This window comes from Trichomycterus rosablanca, chromosome 1 (genome assembly GCF_030014385.1).
Source record: "Trichomycterus rosablanca isolate fTriRos1 chromosome 1, fTriRos1.hap1, whole genome shotgun sequence".
Classification (NCBI taxonomy): domain Eukaryota; kingdom Metazoa; phylum Chordata; class Actinopteri; order Siluriformes; family Trichomycteridae; genus Trichomycterus; species Trichomycterus rosablanca.
Genome location: NC_085988.1, coordinates 15,056,195 through 15,070,656, shown reverse-complemented (window position 1 = coordinate 15,070,656; position 14,462 = coordinate 15,056,195). Strand labels below are relative to the sequence as shown.

Genomic DNA, 14,462 nt, shown 5'->3' with positions numbered 1-14,462 from the left:
GGAAGTCCTGACCTCAGTCTTGTCGAATACCCTGTTTGAAATGAATTAGAACGGCAATTTTAAGCCAGACTCTTTCATCCACCTTAAAAAATGCTTTTTTTGACTAAATGGATACACATTGTCACAAACATGAACGCCCTTTAAAACCTTCTGGAAAGTCCAGAAGCTCAGTGGTTAGGGTACTGGAGTAAGCCCCACCATCACCACGTTGCCACTGTTGGACTTTGAGCAAGGTCTTTAACCCTCAATTGCTCAGGCTGTATACTGATTATTTTCAATGGCTGTAACAGCCATGGATTTGCAGTAGGACGTCCAACAATTTTGTCTGCACGCCCTTTACATGTGTGTGTAAACCTTTTTTTAGTATGCAGGCTGCAGGAGAACTTATTTTCTTCACTTCCAGGATTAGGGTAGCTGTGATTCTTGCTTTTATGGCATTGTAACCATGGCATTTCATTTCCAAGCCTATTTTTGGGGTGTAATATTGAGGTCTGTGTGAACAGGAAGCATCCAATCTGTTCTGTTAAAGCAGATTTTCTGTAGGAACCCATTACTGAGAGCTTTATTAGTATCTTGCTTTAATTACAATTCTATTTTAGTCCGGCAAATCCAAACAGTCTGCAGTGTGTTGGAGTGGCTTCATCATTTCATTATAAGCCTGGTTAATAGCTCTAATCACTGTAGTGCTTGGAGTGAATACGGTCGTTATTGTTCTCCACATCACAACTCTACTGTCTGCGCTAATTTAGGCTCAAGTCAACATTTAATAGACCATTAATGCCCTCTATTAGGCAAGCAAATACAGCACCAGTGTTTGCATTTATGACATTAAGCTGACGCTGGCAATGCAGACAATGAGTGTTCAGGACTTTGGTAGTGGTGAGTTTTGAACCAGCAGCGTTTTGATTACCTTTCCAGTACCTTAATCACTGAGCCACTGCGTCCCTTCTGTTCTTATGAACTGAGTCAGCAATAAACACGTGTCAGTACTGAATATTCATCTCACAGTAGTATCGTAACACCATGATTAATTCATGATTGCGTAATCGAGTTATTTATACACGTTATGTATCGATAGAATCACATCACTGTGTCATCTGGGATAAATTTCTACAGGATTTTGGAGTGCACCTGTGGAAATTAGTGCTCATTCAGTCAATATGTGACGTTTGTGAGGTCAGGCACCCATTTGGGATATGAGGATCTAGCATAGCAGTTCATCCACACGCTATATAACCAGGTTAAGGTCAGGACTCTGTGCAGGCCACTGGAGTTTCCCAACACCAATCTTATCCAAGCATAACTTTATGGGCTTTTTACACAGGGACAGAAAAGGATACAGAGGAACCTTGATTTAATGGACCTCAATTTAATTGATTTCGGATTTAACAGACAAAATCTGAAAAATCGAATGTCCGGTACGATTGTTTAAAATTTCCGCGAGAAGCGCACCAAGACCAGTAGTTCGGTAATCGCCCACTAGCCGGGGCACTTCTCTCTGTTTACATGACTGATAGGCTTTATTTTGTCGGGAGGCTTACTTTGTTCTCGCCTTTTTCTTGGTGTTTTATGCTTAATTTGTGCAAGTTCTAGTGCTTAGTTATGGCTTTGAAAGACAAGGAAAGTGATAAGCAAAAGAGCAAGCATCTAGGTGTTGTTAGAACTCTATAGAACTGTGTTCCAGAACTGTGTTCCAGAACTCCACAGACCAATCCAAATTCCTCCTGTATTCCAGTCAACCCTTCTTGTGCTTCTTGAACACAAGTCTGGCTGTGAAGTCACTGGTTGTTGAAATTTTGGGCTTTCTCTCACAACCAGGCAGTTGTTGCACCAAAACTGCGTGTCTCCCAATGATGTCTCTTGGAATATTGCAGGTCTTGGAAATCCTCTTGTACTCTTTGTCCTTTTGTATACCCTCAGCTTTTGTAACAGCGGCTTAGTTTTTACCATGTTTGCAACACAACTTGATCACTTAAAACTGTGTGTGGTGTTTATATAACACATACCAGCTGACGCAAATGAAGGAATATTGTTCAGTTTTTAAGAAATTAGTCATGATGTAACACAACTTTTGGTCCTACAGACTATCAGTAGGTTTTAAGATCAGCAATATTATGTAGGGGTTGAATAACTGTCACATGGTGGTTTTAAAATACTACATCACTTATTTTCTTTCTTCATTAATCTAGCTTAGCAGAAAAACATAGTGTTATACAGTAGTGTTAAAAAAATAGCAGTGATTTGAAAAAAGTGAATAAAGCACGAAATCATTATAATAACTTTTATTTCCATAAATGCAAATGCACTGAAAATACTACACTTTCAATTCTAAATCAAAACATTAACAACATTTAGCCAGTTTGTGTTAATCCTTTACAGAAAATTAAGAAATATGAATATTAGGCTGTTCAAAAAAATAGCAGTGCAGCAGTTTTCTTCTTTCTTTTTAAGGTTTCACTTTACTTTTACTTTAGTGGCATAACAATTGTTTCCGAGATCTGTGTTGCATGGAGTCGACCAACTTCTGGCACCTCTGAACAGGTATTCCAGTCCAGGATGATTTCTATTCTTAGACCACATCTGCAGCTTTTAGCAAACGCTTTTATCCAAAGCGACTTACAGTACTTTGACACTATTTCATCCAAGCAGTTGAGGGTTAAGGGCCTTGCTCAAGGACCCAACAGTGGTAAGCTGGCAGTGGTGGGGCTTGAACCAGCGACCTTCTGATTACTAGTACAGTACATTAACCACTAGACTACAACTGCCTGATTTTATTTATTGATTTATTTATTCATATTTGGTTTTTGTAGGACCTATCTCGACAGAAGTACATCTACACCAAAGGCTGTGTGGGGCAGTTTGAGAAGTGGCTGCAGGACAATTTGATTGTTGTCGCTGGCATCTTTGTTGGCATTGCGCTATTACAGGTAAGAACTTACTCAGTTTTTGTTATTGTCTTATTGTATGATTACTGTCTGTTCTCCATCTGCTCTTGTTTACAGCATTTTCAGCCCAGTAGGGGTGTGTGGTTCTGGTGGGAGTGTTTCAGGTGTAGCAGTATTGTAAGGATATACGTATAGTCGCTGCATAAAAAAACACTTATAGTGGCGTTCAAGCCTTTCACATGATGCTTAGCAAAACCACTTACTACTGACGATACCACTGAGCGACGAGCTCTGAAACAATCCACAATAATGACAGGGAAGGACGTTTCAGAAATCAGCTGAGCAGTCTTTATTACTCTACAGCATGTGATAAAAACTGCAAAGCTGATTTCTGAAACGTCCTTCCCTGCACTACAGGATCAAACAAGGGCCATCAGGAAAGCCCGCAACGTCATTAAGGACAGCACACACCTCCAAAACTACATCTTCTCTCTTCTCATCCTTGTGGAAATCAGAAGATCAACCATCCAGGAAGCACTCCACAAATCACGCCTTTATGGTAGAGTGGCCAGATGGAAGACACTCCTTAATAAAAGGCACAAAGGGCACCTAGAGGACTCTCAAACCATGAGAAACAAAATTCTCTGGTCTGATGAAACCAAAATGGAACTTTTTGGCCTGAATACCAAGCGTCACGTCTGGAGGGAACCAGGCACCGCTCATCACCTGGCTAATGGCATCCCTACAGTGAAGCATGGCGGTGGCAGCATCATGATGTGGGGATGTTTTTCAGCAGCTGGACCGGGACGACTAGTCCTGATAGAGGGAAAGATGAATGCAGCTAAGTACACAGAGATCCTTGAAGAAAACCTGCTCCAGAGCGCTCTGGATGCTCTGAACCTCAGACCTCAGACATGACAACGAGGATTAGTAAATGCAGGATTGCTATCTAAAATACAACCCAGTCTTATCGTTTCACAGCTCACTAGTCACCATGCTGTACCTTTCCCACAATGCCGTGTTTCTAACATTAAGCAAAATACAACAGTTTAGGGTTTTGTTAATGATAGATAGACAGACAGACAGACAGACAGACAGACAGACAGACAGATAGGCAGACAGACAGACAGACAGACAGACAGACAGACAGACAGACAGACAGATAGATAGACAGATAGATAGATAGATAGACAGACAGATAGGCAGACAGATAGACAGACAGACAGACAGATAGATAGATAGATAGATAGATAGATAGATAGATAGATAGATAGATAGATAGATAGATAGATAGATAGATAGATACTTTATTGATCCCGAAGGAAATTAGAAAATCAGCTTCTCTCCTCCTGTGTCTGTGCTTTGCTTCTGACTTCATCATATAAACAGTTTGTCTCATTGGTGGCACTTTAAAAATGGATTGGCGCCCTGTCCAGGGTATTCCTGCCTTTTACATTTACATTTTCGGCATTTAGCAGACACCTTTATCCAAAGTGACTTACATTACAGTTACAGTATACAGTCTAAGCAGTTGAGGGTTAAGGGCCTTGCTCAAGGGCCCAACAGCAGCAACCTAGCAGTGGTGGGCTTGAACCAGTGACCTTCTGATTACTAGTCTAGTACCTTAACCACTAGGCTACGGCTTGCCCTTGCCCTTTTACCGCCTGGACCCACCATGACCCTGACCAAGATAAAGTGGTTGAAGTCCCTTGAAAGCCATTCTGCCTTGATTTAAATTATCAGCACAGTGGTACCTTGAAACTTAACGTCAGTTGGTTCTGGGAGTGGCGTTGAGTTTAAAAGACGTTGAGTTTTAAGGTATTTTTTTCCATAAGGATGTTTGGGAAACCTGTTAATCTGTTCCATGGTTCTGTAGAACTGCATATATTTTAGGCTTATGTAAAATAATGGGATCGTTTTTGACACTTATACACAAATATAATATAAAACACTGAAATAAAAAAGTTGATTCTCACAAAATCCAGATAAACACAGATACATGTGGAGCTTTCAGAGTGGACTTGATGGTTATTCCACACAAATGCAGATTCGTCTCATATTCGCACTTGGATGACGTTTTACCGCACCGCTCAATCCGAGCGCTGAACGAAGTGACTGTTCATTGTTTATTTGAAATTAAATAAATACATTTTTAAAAAACAAACTGAACTTAAGAACTGAGTTTAAGGTAAACGTTGAGTTTAAGGGTACAAATTTCTCGACGAAGGGCGTTGAGTTTTAAAGATTTTGAATTTAGGTGACGTCGAGTTACAAGGTACCACTGTACTACTTACTCTACTATTTCTTGATTTCATTTTTTTTCCTTGTAGATTTTTGGGATCTGCTTGGCCCAGAACCTGGTGAGCGACATCAAAGCAGTCAAGGCTAACTGGTGACCCGCGGACGGGGTCTAAAAGGCGGAGTTGACCCCGGTGTAACCTTCTGCATCACGCCGGTCTTTAAAACGGCACAGAGGAGCCGCTGAGCAGAGATGCACATTCCTGTGGAGCTTTATTTCCAATACGTTTTAGATAACACGAACAATATTCCTTTCTCTTTCTTATCGTCGAGAATGCGACCGACGAGCAGAGACGAGTTCTCGTTTCCTTTTATTAGCCTGTGGAAAACATTCCGGCTCCTATGCACTTGCAGACTATTGAAACCCCCTTGAATTTTAAGCTCAGATTGAAAGGGACGGATGCGTACAGAGCCATACTGCAAAAAGCATGCGGTGTGTTCTTCCGCCCGTCAGTCAAACTTGATGCACAACATCCAGCCAGCCAGACTTGCCGTACTTGAAAATAGGCGCGTTCCTATTCCAGAGTGCAACCACTACGCTCGGATAGCTGGAGGAAGTGTCCGTTTGTACAGCCGTGTGTATTTCCTCCAGCCGAGGATCTCGTATATCCGTTATCTCTCTTTGGATGGTTATTTTTTGGTTTGTTTTCATATGGTTAGAGATTAATAGTGATATGTTAAAAATAAACATATGAACTACGCTGCTTTAACTCCTAGATTATAGATGTCTATACTAACCGAGTGATATTTACGTTTTTAACCGAGGGAGAGTCCACTAAAAACTCAAGAGCCAACCACTACTACATCCTAGCACTTCCACACTCGCCATTCCTGCAGCCTACCCTGCTACCCAGCCTACCCCCCACCCCCCCCAACACACACACACACACACACACACACAAACATAAACATACGTGTGTAGGACGTCTTATTTGAAAACAAATGGTATTAAAATAGTGACCTCATCTATAATAACAGTCACTTCTGAGAAAGCTGTTCAGTGAGGCTGAGGTCAGGAAGTCAGGGCTCTGTGCAGGACACTGGAGTTTCTTGCTTTGTGTACAGGAGCACAGTCATGCTGAAACAGGAAAGGACCCTCCCTAAACCATTGCTGTAGTTAAAAGCATTTAATTTCATTCATAAAATTGATAGTTTACACCTGTTAGCACTTGTGTGGCTTAAATGCATGAATTCAATAATTAGAAGCGGTGTCCTAATACTTTTGTCCATACAGTATATTACAATCATGCCACTGTCACGCTATGTTGCCAAAAGTATGTGGACATCTAGCCAAACAATTGAATTCTGGAGTTTGAACCTCTTCTATTTTAAACAGCTATGTACAATCAGTTTTATAAAATAAAGCATATGCTTCCAGTTTTGTAGCAATAGGTTGGGGAATGGCCTTTCCTGTTTCATTGTGTGCTAAGCAAGGACCATACAGGCTTAGGGCGAAGGATCTCCACTGGCCTGGATGAAACCTCAATGATTTTATTAAACACCTTTGGAATAAAATGTACCATAAATTGCCAAGCCTTCTTAAAAATTCTGTTTCGACTAAGTGGGCACAATTGTCCACAGAGTTGTGGTGGAGTCATGGCTTGGAGGACCAAGCCATATCTGTAACCATAGAACCCAGTTGCAAAATTATCATTACTATTAAAACACACTTTTTTGAAAGATAAAGTCCTAAACAGTAAGGACTTTTAGGTGGCTTACATTTCTTTCTAATGGAGCATAAACTAAATCGTAGCTCTGCAGTTTGCACTGTGCTAAACCTGTAGCTCTTAGACTCTCATACATATAAAATAAAGATGCAAATTTCTTACATTAAGCTTCTATTCAGAAGACAACAACAGATTCTAAATACAGTTAGGTTTAGCTGGACCATCACACTTGCATGTCCGCCTTGTTGCCACTTTCTGGATGTTCTGTATTCTGGAGGTGTGTAAATATGAGGGATCTTCAAAAAGTTTCCTCACTTTATTATTTTTGTAGGAAACGGTGAGGGCGGGAGGAGTAGTAATCGGTCGTGTCTGAGAGACTGAGAGACGCTTAATTATACTTTTGCATCTGAGCGTAGCGCACAACTCGGCACACTGCGCGCGAACCTGTGAGAATGGCAGAAGCATTTATACTTGATGCGACATTCATTGCAGTTTTCTCCGAAACGACAGGTGGCAGTGCAAAGAAAGGCGTACCTGTTCCACAAGAGCTCCTTCAAAATCGTCCATTCTGCTGAAGTGCGGCGCGCGCGATACGCGCAAAGTTTCGAAAATCGAGAGGTTCACGACTTGCATGGGCGGAGCCACCGCGACTGCGTCATTTTTGGCGCGCGCACCCTTGCGCCAGTTGCGATGCGGGAAGTATAAACCTAGCTTTATAGTTCGGATTTAGCTCCATCTGATTTCCACCTTTTTGGACGCTCAAAGAAGCTTTAAGGGGAAGAAGATTTTCATGTGATGATGATGTGAAAGCAAAGGTGCATCAGTGTGCGTTAAAAAGTCGAGTACGACGCTGGAAAAATGCATCGGAAGGTGACTGTGTAGAAAAGTGATGTGATTTGTTTTTGAAATTTTTAATAAATAGAGTTTAAAGGTGCTGAAACTTTTTGAAGAACCCTCGTTTTTTTATGTGTTTGATGCTGGGTTGATAGAGCTAGTATGGCGGAATTATTAACATAGCTTCACTCGAGTAACATGCATGCAGGCTTCGTTTGTCCGAGACTACATTGGATATACGGATTATGGTTTATGGAAACGCGTGTAACCGTGTTGTCAGTAGTGGTTTAGGCTCTTAGTTTCTTCTTATAGAAGAAGCAGAAATATGCACACTAGAGAAACGTCGTTATTCTGGGACTATATCTATTCTTCTTTTTTCTATTCAATTGTTTGTGGTTTTCAGTCACATTTGACTTGATTTTGCAGTGGCCTTTCTTTCTATCCAGATTTCTTCTTGACAAGCATTTCATTCCCTCATGGAAAATCATTCCACATGAATGTACCACATCCTCTGTTCATGACCTGGAATCATCTGAATCAAGTTCATGTGAACAACTAGACTCAATCATTTCAGATTTCAGTGTTGATAGAGACTGAGCGATTTTATTATTTCATATGAATTTGTTGAGTTCTTTTTGTGTTGATGTAAAAAAAAAAAAAGGCATTTCTTGACTTGGTGATGAACGCTCACCGAAACTTCCAGTAACACTTTACATTAAAGCTCCCGTAACTAACATTATTTACACCATTAACTAACATTCATTTTTCCAGTGCTCACATAATAAAAGGCATGTTGATGGTAGAAATTAACACCTAAAATGATCATGCTAGTCGTTCAAATCTCCAGCAGTGCTATCGGTTGCGTCTACAAACTCTACATGATTTAAGAAAAATTAGACAAACACTTTTGTTTGTCATTTATACAGTGAAATTCATTTTCTGCGTATATCAGCTGGTTTGGAAGCTGGGGTCAGAGTGGAGGGTCAGCCATTGTCCGGCTCCCTTGGAGAAGAGAGGGTAGCAGAGCCTGGATTTGAACCAGCAATCTTCCAATCGACAGCCCAAAGCTCTACCCACTAGGCCAGGGTTTTTCAAACATGCAAAGAAATGGGTTGCTGACAAAAGTAATAATACTTGTAGAACTTGTACACAATTCTGGTCCCACTGTGGTTTACAATGTGTAACATAAAGCCTCCACAAGGGGGCATTCGTGTCCAAGGTTTTTTTTTTTTTTTTAATGTGCCAAGGGTCACGACCTTGAGTTTGAAAGACCCTGGTGTGGAGGAACTCCAGCATCCTGCATAGAGGCCTGACCTCAATCCTATTAAACATATTCAGGATGAATTGGACTGTCGTATCTAGTTGTATCCAATTACCCGATTGCATTATGCTTTCTCTCTACTGATGCTGATCCCCACTGCTGATTGAGGAGAGTGAACTAATTCACGCCCATTCTGACACGTGTGCGGTAGCCAAATGCATCTTTTCACCTACAAGAGGCGAGTTCATATGTGGATCAGCTTTGTGTACGGAGAGCCACACCCTGATCACACACTTGTCCCTCGACTCTATGCAGCACCATCAGTCAGCCAGCAGAGGTCGTAATTGCATCAGTTATGAGGTCCCAGCTCCGGCTTACCCACCCTGTATGAAAAACAAGCCAATTGTTGTTTATATAGCCGCCCAGCCCAGCCGGATGGCCGACGAGTCCGAAATGTCAGCTTTGGTGTGCTGGCGAGTTTTACCGCTGCACCACCTGAGCGGCTGTAAAGGCCAGATTTCTAAAAGGTTTGTGTCAACAAGCTTAAGGTCGGGTGTCCACATACATTTGGCGATATGGTCCAAGATATCTTTTCTGAATTAGACTGCCTAGTCGGTGGCATTTCAGCCAGCATTTCAAGGTGCCCGAGGTGTATGATAAAACAGAACCTGCTGCAGAACAAAGTGACTTACAGTACTGTGACAGTATATTGTCTAAGCAATTGAGGGTTAAGGCCCTTGTTTAGGGTCCCAACAGTGACAACCTGGCAGTGGTGGGGCTTGAACCAGCGACCATTCGATTACTAGTCCAGTTTCTTACCCACTAGGCTACCGCTAGGCTTGTTTTTAGACTAAAAACTTTGTTTGTACACAGCTGCCTGAATCTCTGTGGTCACATGGATGTGCGACTTTTAAGTGTTTGTTTACATCGCCGCTCTCAATTCTTAAACATACAATTCAAACGTCAGCGCTGATTGAGCCAGTCAGCACGCAGAGACACAATGCTAACGGGTCGCTTCTCTTTCACGTGAGCACTTTTAACCGTGCAGCATTTTCCCTTCTAGAAAGTGTCGTCGCGTTCGATTAACAGCAACGTCTTCCGCTATTGAGGGTCACATTTACCAGTTTAATACTGATTCATCACTAGCGGATCTGCATGTGCAAGTTTGACAAATGTTAGGAAGTGTTTGTCCATCACATTTCACATGGATCTGTTATTTTAACCTATTTCTTCCTTTCAGTTTAGTCATTTCCAATTCCCTGTTTAAATTCTTCTGCTATATGCACAACAAAGCCAAACTGGCACACGGAGACACGGCTTGTACACGTATGAAGGGTCACACTGTTCTCTCAGTATTTCGGAGCAGTAAGCAGGTGACTCAGTTTGCTTGTTCTCCCTGTGTCTGTTTGGGTTTCCTCCAGGAGCTCCGACTTCCTCCAACAGTCCAAAGACGTGCAAGTGAGGTGAACTGGAGATACAAAATTGTCCATGACTGTGTTTGACATCTTGTGTAACCAGTACCTACCTGTCCTGTGATGAAGGTACCCAAGGTGTTTAAAAGACTCACTTTCTTAACCGCTTATTCAATTAGGGTCACGGGGTGTGCTGGAGCCTATCCCAGCTTTTCAATGGGCGCAAGGCACACAGTAACACCCTGGACGGGACGCCAGTCCATCGCAGGGCAGACACCCACCTATACACACACATTCACCTATAGGGCAATTAATTGTCTCCAATTAACCTGACTGCATGTTTTTGGACTGTGGGAGGAAACCCACCCAGACACGGGGAGAACATTCAAACTTCACACAGAAAGGACCCGGACCGCCCCACCTGGGGATCGAACCCAGGACCTTCTTGCTGTGAGGCGACAGTGCTTCCCAACGAGCCACCGTGTGTGTAAAACATGACGTTAAAATTCTAATAAATATTTAGCTTCGCTCTGTCAGACGTGTCCATGTGTCTGTACTGTCCCTGACCAGGCCGGTAGCTCTGTGCTGGTTTTCTAGTATGTTAAGACTTCCGTGCCATCTGAGGACCATGCAAAATGTTTAAAAGTTTCCAGAAATTGTGTTTTCTTTGCCATTGTAGTGAGATTCTGACCCTCTGAATGAACGTCAGAGATCAGGGTAGCATCAATCATTCCATATGATACGTACAGACTCTCCTTAGCTTTTTCTACAGTAGAAATTCATTTCCATGCTTCATGCTAACACTCATTCATTCATTCATTTGTGCGATTGTTCTGATTCCATTCTTTTCATGTCTTCACAGAGTTTTCTATTCTCTCACATATAATTCAGAGAATGATAATAGTTGTTAACACGATGCTATCGCTGCCTCTTTTTAAATGTGCGTTTATTGACTTGATTGTGGACCCGGTCTGTTACACTGTATGATATCTAAAATATGCTTCTTTTTCATATTCAATAAAATGATTTATGACCTTGCAAGCTTCGTTTTAATGTTGCAACACCAATAATGCAAATACTTTATACACTATACACTGATCATCCATAACATTAAAACCACCTCCTTGTTTCTACACTCACTGCCCATTTTATCAGCTCAACTTACCATATAGAAGCACTTCGTAGTTCTACAATTACTGACTGTAGTCCATCTGTTTCTCTGCGTACTTTGTTAGCCTGCTTTCACCCTGTTCTTCAATGGTCAGGACCCCCACAGGACCACCACAGAGCAGGTATTATTTGGGTGGTGGATCATTCTCAGCACTGCAGTGACACTGACATGGTGGTGGTGTGTTAGTGTGTGTTGTGCTGGTATGAGTGGATCAGACACTGCAGCGCTGCTGGAGTTTTTAAACACCTCACTGTCACTGCTGGACTGAGAATATTCCACCAACCAAAATATCCAGCCAACAGCACCCTGAGGGCAGCATCCTGTGACCACTGATGAAGGTCTAGAAGATGACCAACTTGGTGGACAAGGTGGACCAACCAGGTAGGAGTGCCTAATGGAGTTGACATTGAGTGGACACGGTATTTAAAAACTCCAGCAGCGCTGCTGTGTCTGATCCTCTCATACCAGCACAACACTCACTAACACACCACCACCATGTCAGTGTCCCAAATAATACCTGCTCTGTGGGGGTCCTGACAATTGAAGAACAGCATGAAAGCAGGCTAAAAAGGTATGTAGAGAAATAGATGAGAAACAGATACAGTCAGTAATTGTAGAACTACAAAGTGCTTCTATATGGTAAGTGGAGCTGATAAAATGGACAGTGAGTGTAGAAACAAGGAGGTGGTTTTAATGTTATGGCTGATCGGTGTATAGACAAAAGTATGTTACAGAGTTTATGTGCCATATAATTGTCTTACTCTTTGCTAATGCAGAAGTAACTTACACTGGGATCCAGGGTTCGAACCCCCTGTGGTTGTATAGATAGGCCTGTTGGGCGTCTACATACACACATGATTGGCTATGGCTGAGGGGGCGAAGTGGGGATTTTGGATGGCTAAGGCCCTTTGATGGATTGGCATTCTGCCCGGCGTGTGTTACTGCATTGCACACAGGGATTCCAAGGAATCTGGACCCACCCTGACCAGGGTAAAGTGGTGGTAAAAGATGAACTAATAAATATTAATAACATTAGCTGTACCAATAGGGGTTTGAAGAATCATAACATTCTTTCCAGTGTTTTATCCTTTAGGAATTTTTGAAAATTACAGTTTTATTTATTTTATTTTAAATTAATTTCATTTATTTATTCATTCGTTCATTTATTTATTGCCATGTCACTGCTGCAATTTTCCTAAATTTCCAGCAGATGGCGACAAACTCACACAATCACATGTACATGTACGATACCGTTTCTATGCGCCACAGTAAAGTACGGGCGCAGCAGCTCATTGGGTGCAACTGGGTTTCATACATCGTCTCCTGACTCTCTGCATGTCCTCAGGGGTTTTCTCTGGTTTCCACCAGCTCCCGAAAACATGCAGAAGGTGGATTGGCTGCTCTGTTTTGCCGTGAATGAGGTGTGAGTGAGTAAGCAAATGTGTGTGATGCATTTTAATGCTTTTGCCCCCTAGTGTTTCTGAGTTGGCTTTGGACCCACTGTGACACTAGGAATGCTGCGGTATCATGGTCAGGGTTGCAGTGGGTTCAATTTCCCACAGGTTACATATGGAGGCAGAGGGACTCCTCTGTGAAGACTTCTCTCTCATAGCCCTTTTCTACTCATGTGAATATACTAGAGAGAGCAACAGTGGCAACAAACACGAGGAAAGGAGTCGCTGTCTATGTCTTATCATAACCAATAGTCGATTGACGCTTTTTGCATAAAACGATCTGTAACAACAGCACAAATACTTGCAGGTAATCTACACGCTCCACCGCCATGTTACTACTCTTTAAATCCGTTCTGCAATGCACACCGTTGACACATCCTCAGCTCTCAACTTCCACATGGAGCAAATTAACACTCACGAGGTGCCGGTGATTGTCAATCAAGAGAAACTAACATATCAGTCATGTGCACCTCCGTGCCCCACCTGCCTGTCAAAAATGGCAACACAGAAGAACGTGATTCTTCTATAGCAGCCGCAATGTTGCACTAACCCTGACTCTACCAATTGGTAGCCATGAGCATGGTGAAAATGTCGGCCAGTTCTCTAAAAAGCACCAAGGTTCTAATAAGCCTGAATGGAACCGGTTCAAGAACCAGAGTTCTTTCTGAAAAAAAAAGCACTATCAGATGCTTTCGATGAGTTCTTTGTGTTTTGCTCAGAAAACATTGCCATACTCTAGTACAAATAGACAAGAGTCCAAGAACACAAATGTGCTAAAAGCTTTTTAGAGGAAAATACAAGTAGGAGAACAGAAAGTTGCAGTGGGTTCAATTTTCCCGAACCATTGGCACAATGCAGTATGCAGTGCCACCTGAGGGATCAAACATTAAGATATAGTATTGTTTTTGGACTAAATAATTTTTTTCTAAAAGAGATTTCGCCTATTTTAAATGTTGTCATTTAGTGCAACATTGCGGCTGCTGAAGAAGAATCACGTTCTTCTGTGTTGCCATTTTTGGCAGGCAGGTGGGGCACGGAGGCGCACATGCTTGATGTGTGAGTTTCTCTTGATTAACAATCCCCTGCACCTTGTGAGCGTTAATTTGCTCCAAGTAGAAGTTCTTCTATACAGCAAGATTTCTCCCTTTCAGTTTTAACAGCTCTTTCATTGGCACGCTTGTTTTTTTTTAAGCCGTGATGATGGGTTGCTTGGTCTGCTCTGCTCTTCTGCTGGCTTGCGATACCAGCATTCTTTAGCTTTCTCTAAACTTTTCCAGGAGTTGCGATGTTTTGGGCCTCACTATAAAACCACCCTGGAAAAGCAGATTGTCCACAAAGGTGGGGTAATGTTCCATTTCCAAAAAGGACCCCACCCGTTAATCCAAGTCATGCTCACGGCTACCAGTTGGTAGAGTCAGGGTTCTGCTTATGCATGACCAAACCGGTAGGTTCTGTGGGTTCCCTTTCTTTCCTCTTCTTT

General features: G+C 42.2%; 1 protein-coding gene across 1 annotated transcript in view; it reads left to right on the top strand.

The window, feature by feature from the left end:
* The window catches only part of tspan17 (tetraspanin 17), a 61,043-nt gene extending 55,150 nt beyond the window's left edge, over positions 1-5,893 (top strand). Inside the window, exons 7-8 of the mRNA XM_062985091.1 lie at positions 2,811-2,927; positions 5,216-5,893. Of these exons, the coding sequence (XP_062841161.1) occupies positions 2,811-2,927; positions 5,216-5,281 (183 nt within the window). The 3' untranslated portion in view covers positions 5,282-5,893. The remainder of the gene's footprint in view (positions 1-2,810; positions 2,928-5,215) is intronic.
* Positions 5,894-14,462: the final 8,569 nt, after the last annotated feature.